General features: G+C 34.4%; 1 protein-coding gene across 1 annotated transcript; it reads right to left on the bottom strand.

Moving 5' to 3' along the window:
* Window positions 1–1,229: 1,229 nt before the first annotated feature.
* LOC136975318 (receptor-type tyrosine-protein phosphatase mu-like) lies at window positions 1,230–11,366 on the bottom strand. Its single transcript, XM_067270373.1, has 17 exons — window positions 11,195–11,366; window positions 10,783–11,026; window positions 8,275–8,362; window positions 6,789–6,865; window positions 6,668–6,704; window positions 5,803–5,900; window positions 5,591–5,716; window positions 5,365–5,516; window positions 5,158–5,293; window positions 4,939–5,088; window positions 4,126–4,225; window positions 3,895–3,971; window positions 3,469–3,600; window positions 3,245–3,373; window positions 2,975–3,162; window positions 2,757–2,892; window positions 1,230–2,680 (listed from the first exon to the last, which is right to left on the bottom strand). Exons 2-17 carry the CDS (start codon window positions 11,014–11,016, stop codon window positions 2,615–2,617), a joined length of 1,926 nt encoding a protein of 641 aa, XP_067126474.1. The 5' UTR covers window positions 11,017–11,026; window positions 11,195–11,366; the 3' UTR covers window positions 1,230–2,614.
* Window positions 11,367–12,918: the final 1,552 nt, after the last annotated feature.

The following is a 12,918-nucleotide window of genomic DNA, read 5'->3' as shown; positions in this document are numbered from 1 at the left end:
ATAATCGCTGCAAACGAAGCAAAAACTGGAAAAAGCACTGGCATTAAATAATCGCACGAGTCAACAATAGATCCTCTCTCAACAACGAGAGAATTTTATTGTTGCGTAGCGACTTAATTTAACGTTAAAAAATTAGGATTTTTGGATGAATTTTGTCATGTCTGTCTGTAAAGAGAGTGATTTCGACAGATCGTTGAACGAGCCTTTTACTCGTCCTCAGACACGGGCTAATATAATCAATTGACATAGAGCATTGGTTCTCAAACTTTTTCGATCCACCGCCCCCTTTGTTCCATAAAGCTATACCCAACGCCCCCTAACCCATCAGTGACCCCAACTTTTGCCTTTGGTCACCGTTCATACCCTGCTTCCAGCGCCCCCCTAGATTTACTCACCGCCCACAGGGGGGGCGGTAACGCACACTTTGAGAACCCCTGACATAGAGTTAGGATATGCTCGAACACTTTCTTAATTAAGCCTGCAGGAACGTAAAAAGAAAGTCTAAAAAATGTTTCTCCTATTGATAACTTTTCTTGGATGCAGGAATCCCTCATAGTGTCGCCGCAACAAAGCAGCTCGCGTGATATTTGTGCAGTAAATAAACCATAATTCACGTATAAGTTTTCCCGCTTATCCATCTTAATTTAGTAATGGTTGATAATGTGGTTGATACTTGGATCATCGCTCACCCGTATTAGTGTTTTGCCCCTGTACATCATACTTTTCCTGTTAGCAACAGAGTCGTGCCGGTTATGTATTTAACTCCGTTGGAGGGAAAATTTTTGAAATGAAGTAACGTGACTTTTGGAGCAAACCGAAAGTTCGTATATAGTTAATCTGGGATGCCTGCTCTTTCGTTTTTCATATCTGGTCTCGAATTTCATCTGTCTTCTCCGTTCTCGAGATTAAGGAAGGACAGACGGTGGGAACTTATAGGTCTACAGTTTTTCCGAATTGCAGCCCAATTAGTACCCTCCTGTAACCGAGTGGACCACACGAAATTACGAGAATTTAAATTATAATCAATGTTTTTCTTTATCTAGAGAACACGCTTCAAGCTCAGAAACTAGACAAATTTTATGCCTAGTGTTCTATATAAACTTATCAAATTTCGACAATACTTTAAAATTTTAATTAATTATTTATTTTAATTATATATTAAATTAAATCTCTATGGGATAATAGTAAACAGAACGGTAAAACTGTAAAACAACGTCAAGCACATCTAATTGTATCGTATAAAGTCACTCTCGAATTTTATTGAACAGTTGTACAAAAGTGTTTGCCTACAAAAAATTGATGGTAATAAATAAAATATAACTTATATAAAAACAATACAAAAGAACATTTTGTTTTTCAACTCAATCACAATAATAATATTTAAACATTCTGTAAAATCTACGCATAGACGAATATTCTCTTTTGAATATTATACACGTTACTTCGTATAAAAAAGAAAAAAGAAAGAAAAAATTCTAATCTTGAGCATTTTAATAATACTGTTGATTTCTTTTCTGATAATATTTACTTATATATAATTTTTAAAATCACAGATTATAAAATACTCCTTAAAACACAGCCCTACCGGTTTGTATAGACTTAAAAAGACCATTGATTTTTTTTTGCGAGGAATAGTTGCATGTTTCGTGCCGTAATGATGTTTCACATGGTAATTTCTTTCATTTTACGATATCAGAGTTTTTTAATTATAAAAATTAGAGTAAATTTCTTATTGCTTTCGTGTCGCTTCGGTTAATTTTACCTATGGTTCCAAGATGGCGGCTCGTCTCTGATTCCAGCAAGGAAACAGTGGGGACGCACGTTCTAACTTAACCTAACCTATTCTAATGATGGCCGGATGGCCGAGCGGTTAAGGTGGCAGCCTACCGCTCTGGGGGACCCGGGATCGATCCGAACGGGTCGAATAATCCCAGGAATTTTTCGGGGGGTGGTCCGTACGGATATGTCGGGCCCCGTCCCTCACCACTCGGTTGCCCCATTGTGGGCCTGGTCGAACCCATAATGGCCTTCTAAAAGAGCCATCTGTCCCCACTGTTTCCTTGCTGGAATCAGAGACGAGCCACCATCTTGGAACCATAGGTAACATTAACCATTGCTTCTTATAACTTATTCTATAGTTGCACAAGATACATCAGCAGGAAGCAATTATCTTCATTTTGCGTAAGGAAGTTGCTTGATTTATCTTCTTATTGTTCTTGTAGTAGCAGAAAAAACTTATCGTTTCACAGTTACACCACTCGTTGCTGCTTAAGAAGACGTTCTTCATTATTCTCCTGTAATTATACGAGGTACCTTATCGCTTCTCACATCCGTGGTATGAATTATCTTTCCATAAATGCACCATTGAAAATGTATTAGGTAATACACGCTGATTATCCAAAAATACGATACTGTATTTAAGAGAAAGTGGCACCGTACGTTTGGATGGCCGATGTTATCAAATCTTTATAAAAGTGACACAATAATACAATGGAATATAAGTTACTTCTTGGAGGAAAGTGGTGTATATTCAGAAAATTCTCTTCATTATTCGTGATTTTATTTTTTTTAAAAAAGAAAATATTCGTTGTTGCCGAATTCTGGATGATTCTATTTATATCTGTTTAAGATATTGCAGAATGTAATGTAAGACAACGTCGTAACAATACTTGTATTCCATCTGTAAAAAGAATTTATTTATTGGTAAATTATTTTTGGCCATAATCTTTATTTAAAATGAAAATTAGGATATAAACCATATTTTCTAAGAGCTGCGGTCTGTGTCTTCGAACGGTTTTGGCAGCTTGAAACACGTCCACTTCGCCGTGTTGTGCCACTTGCTCGGTGGCAACGTTAGCGGCGCAATACACCCCGACTCTACTCTTTCCATTTCTGTATCAAGAAATTATGGGGGAAAATGTTAAAATAACTTTCTAATTTATTTTATATTCTTTCCGAAGTTTATCATACTTACGCGGACATAACTACAACGGGTCCGTATTCGGTTCTTTGCCTCCATCTATCTACCATGTTCATTAATTCAACTAAAGCATTAGTGGACGTAGGAACTTTATGACCCGCCGGCCAACACGTAAATTGGAAAAGTTGTGTTGTTTTTGACTCTGGTTTAACACCCGACATTAATTCTGTAAGGGATACAATCTGAAGAAATGGTATATCATAAGTATGGCACTCGTAGGATCGTTCGTGAGTTCCCGCTTGAAATCTATCATTTTGTTTTTACCTTTTTTGATATCCTAAACAACCAAGTTTTTATATTTGGATAGTGATTATAAGATATTAATTCGACTGTAAATACTGGACCATATTTCCTTTTCTTTTCTCTTTCCGTAGGCCAAAATTGTGGAAACGACTGCAGAAATTCGAGATGAATTTAATCTTTCTGAATTTTCACGTAAATATCTAATTAATTAGTAAAATAATTAATTTTTTATCTTCTGTACTCACGCTACAAGGGGGTGGATTGCATAGAAGTACAACAGAATTGCAATCGTGATCGTATACTAATGACCAGAAATCTGCGATTGTCCTCTGTAGTGGCCATTCTGTAATGATATATTCTTTAGGTCTTGTATATCCCTATTAAAATATAAATTTTCATTATTAAAAAATTTCATTTGTATTTTTAAAAAAACGGTTAATGTTACCCTTGGTGCCAAGATGGCGGCTCGTCTCTGATTCCAGCAAGGAAACAGTGGGACGCACGTTCTAACCTAACCTATTCTAATAATTACGGTAATTTATTAGAATAGGTTAGGTTAGGTTAGAACGTGCGTCCCACTGTTTCCTTGCTGGAATCAGAGACGAGCCGCCATCTTGGCACCAAGGGTAACATTAACCAAAAAAACTGCTTTAAAATAGGATAAAACTCACATCTGCAAACACTGCATTGATGTAATCAGTATTGTCGTTGCTTTGGAAAGAAGTCAAGTAAGGTCGGAAATTATCAGCTGGAATTATTAAATATTTAATTTTTATACAGTAAAATTTCTGATATACAATATATCAATGTAGAGCCAAATATACGTTACTTAAATTCCATATTTTTTTGTAAAAATAATAAATATTTATTATAATTATCTACGAATTTATGATCGCACTTACGAGGTACGATGGTTATGTCTCTATTTTTTTCTCTATTTTCGAGACGATATCCTCCCGCGCAGTCACCAATCGACAATTTGGGTGCTAATTTGCATATTTTCTAAAAAGTGTAAATTACGAAATATATTAAAATTCATTCCCCGCTGTAGATTTTTCAATTAAAATTTAATCGCGGAAGAAGGTATCTTGGGGTGTACCGCCAAGTAGTGACAATATTTTACAGCCTGTTCTAGAGGACTAGGGGATGCAAATAGTCCTATAAACATGGCTCTTCAAACGCATTGTTTCAGCGCTAGAAGGGGGTTAAAGTTCAGATTAATCACCCCTTAAGATGCTTCTTAAGATTCACTTCCTTTTCTTGGCTCTTTAGTACAGTGCGGAAGCTGAAGTGAAGCGATAGTGCGGCTTTTCTGTAGCGCTTATAAGTATCGCAGAGAAGCATCTTAAGGGGTAATTAGTGGAAGACAGCGCGTGTTTAGCCCTAGTTTGAATTTTGAATGCTTCAAATTCTGATTTAAATTATATTTCAGTAAGATTCATAAATCTCGTCGTTCACTTCTAATAAAGCGTTAAACTTGACTGTCCATTTTCGTAAATAGATAAAAAAATTAAATAAAACCAAACAAACTACCGGATTATTCGGCTATATTCGGGCTAATTTTAATAATTAATTACAAACTAATTTGGCTAGAAATAGGCGATTATACCGCCATCTCTTGATAAATTTAATAATTATAAATAAATTAATTTTTAATTTTAATTTAGAAAGTTCTAAGAGAAAAGAATTTAAAAAAGAAAAAAAAACTTAATTACCTCGTATTCTCTTTGATATTCATTTTGTTTAGTTATCGGATTTTTCATGGATTTATGTTTAAGTTGTTGCGAAATTTGAGTAACCGGGAACCAAGTATTGCCGCATATATAAGCTTCTTCCAGTGTTTCGTGGATGAACATATAATGATGCTATTATTAAAATGAAAATAAATGGTTTAATCCACGAATATTTATAAAAATTTTAAAGAATATACCCACCAAATTTTCAACCATCCCCTTCCTAGCCTGTCTCAATCTCTTGGTATACCCAAAAACATCGTAGACACTATCTTCCTCCGCTAATTCCAGGTTGGCATCGATACAAAGATAAGTCCCGGTGCGACCGCAGCCATCGCTGTTAAACAATAACCACAATTAAATCGATTGAATTAAAGCAAAAGATACTTTACACGGCTCCCGTATTACCTGCAATGGACGATAGTCGGCCCGGTATTTGGGTGATAACTCATGTAAATCCTGACTCTTCTTCTAAACTCCAATAGAGAACTGGAAAATGGGCAAGTGTGAGATGGCCAGTTGTTATAATGCAGTTGGATTATGTCACGAACTTCGTCTCCCTGGCAAGATAAGGGCAGATTTTTCTTATATTCTATCACAGATGAATTTGAATCTATTGTAAACCCGCGCTTACCTTCCTTAATCGTATGGTTCTGATGAAAAAATTAGACAATAGTTCTTCGGAAATTAAAATCGTTTCCAAATCTCCGTAAGATTCTGATTGATTGATCTCCGTAGGCCAGTACTGAACGCACATAACCTGTGATTAATACACATAGATCAATGGTAGTAACCGTGTACGATTTTTCTTAATCGTATACTTGTATAAGGCATTGTATTACTCACTCTTATGAAGTCGAATACTTTAGTTAACATAACGATGACGTAAGTGTTCTGTTCCCAAACCATTCGCCAAAAATCCGAGATGGTGTTTTCGTTTGGTCCTACATAAGTAACAAATTGTTTATAAGAACATTTAATAATTGAATGATTAAGTTTATTATTTTAAATAACACTAAAAATGGTGGTTAATGTTACCCTTGGTGCCAAGATGGCGGCTCGTCTCTGATTCCGGCAAGAAAACAGTGGGACGCACTTTCTAACCTAACCTAACCTATTAATTTGGTTGCTAATAATTACGGTAATTTATTAGAATAGGTTAGGTTAGGTTAGAACGTGCGTCCCACTGTTTTCTTGCTGGAATCAGAGACGAGCCGCCATCTTGGCACCAAGGATAACATTAACCAAAATTGCAATTCCTAGTATATAAAATGGATCCTTATTGTCGAAAATACACAAGAATTAGATGGGATTCGAACCCGTATCTTGTCTTCTAGAGCCGTTGTTGTATTCCATTCGACTCTAATTCTCTCCAGAAAAGGTCCACATCCTCTAGAACAAAGGATGAGGACGAACGTATCATCATCATCTTCCAGTACTGTCAGAAATAAAGCCGAAAACCACATCTTCTACAGCTAAAAGATTCGAACCCTCATCCTCTGAAGTTATCACGTGCGAATCCGCATCTTACGATAGCCACTACACCCAAACAGAGTCAACCCTCATCCTCTGAAGTAATACAAATCCACATTATCCGGAGAATTACATATTTTCCAGAGTAACCAGATCCGAACCCACGCCTAATTCCTTCATTTAACACATACCCTAACTAGAATTTACACGTGGTGTTCTGTTAAAGAATGGCTCTTACCTTGAGCGGCGATGTAGGCATTCGGCTTTAATATACTCTATAAAAAAATAAACAAAAGGGTTATTTTAATGAAGAAAATAATTATTCGGCTTCTAAGTGTAATTATCATCTATAAACTCACATCAACGTAAGAGGCATTAATGTAATCTGAATCAGTTATCCCCGGTAACGTCCCTAATACGGCTCGATTATAATCATCTGTCGAGACAAAAAATAATAATTAAATTTAATTGTAATTTAAGTTCGTAATTTAATGACGTTTAAGCGATGTGGGATGATGAAAGATCGCACGAGCTGGTAATGTGATGGAGAGGGTTAAGAAGTCACGTGTTAGAATGGCGTTACGCTCTCATTGGAAGCGCGCGGGGATGAGAGAGGTTTTCGCGGGTGTTTTTGGGGGGTTAGTCACGTGACCGTACCGTCATCTCAATTTCTTGACCTAAATTTTATATATTTAAAGTAATTTTTTTTTTTTTTTTTTTGCTTAAGATGCCCTATTTTCAACGTTTTCTCTTAGAAATGTTGATTATCTTCCGGATAAAAGTGAATTTAAAAAAATTAAATTAAACGTTAATTTTCTCTCGAATTATACCAATCTAACATATTCTAGTAAGAAAAATTAGCGAATTTTTAAGCCTTCTAAACGAATTTCTAATATAAAATAAATATATAAGAATATTTTATGTTTATTACAACATATAACCACGTTCTCTCTCTCAACCTATGGTACGCGAACTAAGGGTTTTTAAATACGAGCTAAAGCCTTGAAAAAATCGGGATTTCGGGTTTTAATCATTAAGATCTCGATAAATTTTCCATTTTTCTGGGTCATACTACTCACGGTTTCTTTAAATTATACACAAATTACGTAATTTAATGCGTTCTAGATAGATACATCTCGTATTTTTTAAGTGTATATCTTAAAATATAAGTAAAATTACGCGAAACTTAAGCTAGAACACACATTCAACAGTTAATTAATGTCATTCGATAGGTTTATACAGAGAATTAATATATTAATTTATATATTTTATTACTTAGATGCATCGAGAGGAAATGACGTAAACGTCACTCCTCCGCATCTTCTTTTCCATCATCATCTCCGCATCTTCTGCACGACTTTTACAACACGAAATATACTTTCAAATCTTGTGTCTTTGTTACGTCAAACGATACGTAAATGGGTATTTTATACAATTTTGAATTTTCTTTACTGGATCCTAATGATTTTTATGGGATTTTCAATGATGCAACTCATCACTCATCCGCTTATTTTTAAATCTCCTGTTGTTACTTATCACGCTCTTACGCTCGAAAGCTTAGCCATTTCGAAATAAATATATTGTTTCTACACGTAAATTTATCACTAATTAAATTTAATTGTTATATTTAATTATAGGAAGCGACGTAAATCCAGTTATTGAGGTGTTTTTTTCTACTAGTTAATGCAGAAATTACATTAATAAATTATAAATCTTACTCAAACAATGACAGAGTTACATCACGTTCGAATGAATTGTATTTAGTTTTATGGCGGAAAGAGAATATTTTTTTGTAAATTCTAAATTTAAATTTTTAAATTATCTTCGTTGAGAAGTAATACTTACAAGGCAACAACGTTTTATAAGTGTTTTTCTGGTCGTTATCTGCTTTCAATGCGTGTCTAGTGCTGTGAGTATCTTCTCGAGTCGCCACCTAAAATTCAAGTTTATACGTATATAAAGTTTATTTAAAGGCTTATATATTAATTTTAAACTAGTAAAAAATGTAAAATTGAAGCTAAATATTTAAAATCAATAATATTAACAGGCGTATTTCTGATTGAAAACGAGCAAACGTCATTAGGAGCGTGCGGTTTCTGTCCTCTTGTAAATAAAACATGACAAATGTTTAATCAATCTTAACAGAAAAACGTTGAAAAATATGCTAAAAATACGGCGAAAACAATTGATTTGTTTGACACAAACGCATTAATAATTTTTTCTGCATTCTTTATAATCGATTCGCTTCCACACCCTGTAAATGTTTCTTTCCTGCAGAGCACAGATGCTATGCAGAGAATCGTTAAAAGCCAAGCGATTTTTAACAGAATTCGGGCATTTAAAACGGTATTTTAGTTTATAAACGTTATTTATAATAGGTTATCGTCCCGTTTGGTGCAAAATTGTTTGCATAAGACGGTATGCACTAGCACCAGTCGTCTCTTTAGATCACTCGCTTATCTACAGGATAAAGATACGCCTCAGGAGAAACGAAAGAATTCGTGGCTAAATTTTAATCATTACTAAAAATAAAAACATTTCCAACATTTTATGATAAAGGTGACATTTCTTATCACAAAAAAAGAATTTTTATCGGAGTTATGAACGTAATTAATGATGGCAGATAAAACTATTTAAAGAATATTGCATAACCGTTTGTAAGAAAGTTCTTTAGTAAAAATTGTTTTTGGAAATCTTCGGTAATGTTATATTTTCCTTTTAATAAATTTTTGGCAGGATTCTAACATTCTCTAAAGATAAAATTAAAATTTTAAATGGCAGACATCCTAATATATAAAGCGAATTCCTCTACGAATGAACGCTTTTCTTTATAAATATGCATCCACCTTAAAATATTATCTATAAGAGAAAAAGAGGGTGACTCTACTTAGAAAGTAGAAGGCTCTAGAACACTAGGGAAGGAAAAAAACACAAGCGGGGGTGTAGTTATAGAAGCGTGCAGAGTGCCAAGAGAATCGAATGACAACAAAGAGATAAATAATTGTGAAAGCATCTCGTTGTCACTTCTAGTTTTACTGCAATAAGCATCATTAGATGGAGATTTTTAATGTTAGGAGATAGAAAACAAAGGAATTTCTTGTAACGGGATCGATAAAATTATATCTGGTTGTAAAAAGATATGTAAAAACTTTGAAAAACAGGAATGTATCCAAGCAAAACAATAAATAGCCTTTCTAGAGTAGAATTTTGCAAGGAACTTTGCCAAAATCATTTATCATAACAATCGAGAAAATTTTATTTATTTCCCTTCCAGTTTTAAAAATATACCTGATAATTCTATTTATTTTACTTAAAAATTAATTTAGGGCATATCCGAAATTGTTTAGCAATTCCTTTCTTTCCTCTTTATTTTTTTGAGTTTCCTACTGTCTGTGGCGTGTAAGCTCGTGTAAGCTTATAGTTCTTTATTTACTTGTAAATATTTAAATTTTTGGTTATTTTTATTAAGACTGGCGTTTTAAATTGCTTAAAAAATGTATTCGAAAGACGAAAATTGTCAAATTTCCGTCGCTAAACAATCATCGCATCCGCATCCATCCTCTTCACACTTCATCGGAGGATGCTGTAAGCCGGATGTTGCCAACAGATGGCGCTCAAGGCCAAGTTTTCAAGGATCGTCCTTTCGTAGACATTCCCGGAAAAATATTGCTGATGTTTCTGTTTACTCTTTCGTCATTAAACGCAACGGGGAATTACCAGAAAACACGCAATTCTCCTAGGGAAAAAAAGGAGTTTCGGGTGCAGAATCGGGATGTCAATTTAGGATATTTTCGCGGATATTTATCGGCCATCCCCTAGTTTCCAATGTAAATATGGCCGGAGTGCAATCGCTCTTCCATTTAAGTTCGCAGCGGGGGAGATCACGTGATGGGAGGAACGTCTGGTGGGCGGAAGGGAGGTACACTTTCGATTCCTGTAACGAAAATAGAGAGGCCAGCGAAGGTTTGATTCTCGAATATTTTGAATGGTTCGAGTGTTATTTATCTTAAAAAAATGCCTTTTTTCAAGTGTGAAAAGTAAAAAAACGCTTGTAAAATAGCGAAAATAGCTATCATTTATCTACTGGGACAAGTGTTTACGTTAAACAAAAGAGAAATTTTTAAACGTTTCCAAAAGAAAAAAAATTCAGTTCATTTATTAATGAGGAAAATATGTCAGAAGAATGTTAAAATTAGTATATGGAGGTCACACGAAAAGGATAAAGAAGATAACGGAGAAGTGGAGAATGTAATCTTCCTCATCCTCTCAGCATCACTTTTGTTTACTGTTATCACTTATTCTCCTACTTTTACTTGTTAGTTTAGCGTAATTAATTCCGAGTTGTGACCTCACCTCGAATTCCATTTTCAGTAGTGCTTCGTATTTCTTCAGCTTCTCGACGTGAGCAGCAAATTTGGTCACTTCTATGGGTCTGTGGGGAAGAAGTTGATTAGATCTGTCCTCGTTCATCAATCCACTGCTGAGAAGAGACAGCTGTAATTTGCTGATGGAAGGATCTTTCTGCTTATTTTGTTTACTTCGTGAGATTTTATTTGGATCCTTGATCATTTTGTTAGTCTTTACCATAATTGAAAGCCTAGAAATAAAAATATTTAAGTATAAAAGGCGAGTTTAAGTGATCTTAGCTTAAGAATTTTTGACTATTTTTTATGGAAATTCTAGAGAATAACATATTCTGAGCAGTAATTTACTTATTTTTCTGTTATATTAAATTGAATTAACAAAAAAAAAATACTCGACTCACCTCAGTCAGTTTGAGAGAAAAGACGTTGTTTCGTCTCCTCGTTTCTAACTTATACTGAAGATAAACTAATATAAGAGACGATGTCATAGAAATTCAAGATTCTACGAATTATTCATTCACCCAAATCACGTGTTGGTGCCACGAAACGTGGGTAAGTAAGAAGAAAAGGGAGTGGAGAGGAGCCAATGGAACGAGGGTGGAAGCGACGTCACTTAAGATAGTGGGCGGAAAAGTTTGGTTGTATATAAGGAAGCATAGGAGAAAAGAATTACTTCTCAATAAAAATCCGAAAATAGAAGGTGACCAGGTTATTCAACAAAAGGGAATTTTTCGAATTTCATCACCGAAATTGGGTTAGTGTCGTTTAAACCCTTCACTTCTTGGATTCTTTGTGGGGGATCTTCTAAAGTTCCCCGTTATATCTTCTTGTTTTCCAGTTATCTCTTATGATAATTCGACCAGAATACCACGGATTGACTCCAAAATTTTGGATCACGATCAAATTGCACGTGCTGATACTCACTATTCCAGGAAAGATAGCATCGCTTACGTCATCCTGATACAAATCTGTTTAGTTCGATTTAATACGGAAAGTGATTCTTGCCAATAATCTTCCTTCATCCTTCATCGCTCTTAAAAATCTAACAGGATAAAATCTACGCCGTGACATCCATTTTAACAATCATCATCAAGTTTTAAGTATATTTTATATTTAAGATGTTAAATTGTTGGATTGTGTATTGATCAGACGGAGCTTTATAGTTTTCAAAAAGTTTGAAGGACGGATAACGCGCAGACAGATTGACTGACGGTTAGGAAAATAAGAGGATAAATAGACGCACATATAGACCGGACGAATACAAAGCAAATACGTTCTATCTCGCTTACTTTCTATAAAATTTACTATTTTTTCATTCTGGGATTTTATGGCGTTGTTAGAACGAAATTATATAGGATTTTGGAGGAATTAACACCACACAGCCCCCGAATTATTAAATGTTTAAAAAACTGGCGGATAAACAAACATACAGACGGATAAAAACGTTTCTCGATGGCTAAAATTACGTTTAGGCAATGTAAATTGTGTTTTATTATTATTATTATTATTATTATTAATTATAGATTATTTTTTAGAATTAAATAGCTGGCTTGAACCAGAAACAAACCGGAAGTAATTCGGAGGTCCATTTCCTCTCGGATATCGATTTTGTATCGACCTTATCCGACCTTGACTAATCACGACATCATTACAGAGAGAAGTGATGTTATTTTCAATCGAAATCTCATCAGAAAAACTCGACATTTTCCCTAATTTTTCCGATCCCAGAGAAATCTAAAACAAAAATATGAAAATTTTAGAGTTTACTGAATATTAATTCACTTAAAAAATCGAAATTTTTGTACAAATTTTTTGATTTATCCGGCTCTAAACACGCATAACCTTGCTTAGATTACATACTTTATTATGGAGTTTACCGACGTTTTTTCAAAGTCAAACTTCATATTTAGCTCGTCATTGTAATTCTGACGCTACCATAAACTATATTTAGTCGAGTCATTTCAATAAAAACTTATTTACTAAACTAAAATTGGAGTTAACACACTTCCGAATATAAAAATGGCAATTGTGACGTCGCTCTTGGAGCAATTATCCAGTTAGGAACGTAGTAAGAAAATTTTTTTTAAAAAAAGCACTTTCATTGATAACTTCTAGCGTTTTTTAA

The sequence above is a fragment of the Centruroides vittatus genome, unplaced genomic scaffold (assembly GCF_030686945.1).
Source record: "Centruroides vittatus isolate TY-2023 unplaced genomic scaffold, ASM3068694v2 contig_370, whole genome shotgun sequence".
NCBI classification, from domain to species: Eukaryota; Metazoa; Arthropoda; class Arachnida; order Scorpiones; family Buthidae; genus Centruroides; species Centruroides vittatus.
Note: the sequence above shows the minus strand (reverse complement) of the source record. Positions and strands in the feature narration are given on the sequence as shown.

What these genes read in the sequence shown, in the direction of transcription:
- LOC136975318 (XM_067270373.1), bottom strand. Translation starts at nt 11,016, where the DNA reads ATGGTAAAGACTAACAAAATGATCAAGGATCCAAATAAAATCTCACGA. An exon ending in AGGGGATGGTTGAAAATTTG is followed by an intron (nt 5,089 to 5,157) that starts GTGGGTATATTC and finishes TTTTAATAATAG; the next exon opens with CATCATTATATGTTCATCCA. An exon ending in CCCGTTGTAGTTATGTCCGC is followed by an intron (nt 2,893 to 2,974) that starts GTAAGTATGATA and finishes TTCTTGATACAG; the next exon opens with AAATGGAAAGAGTAGAGTCG.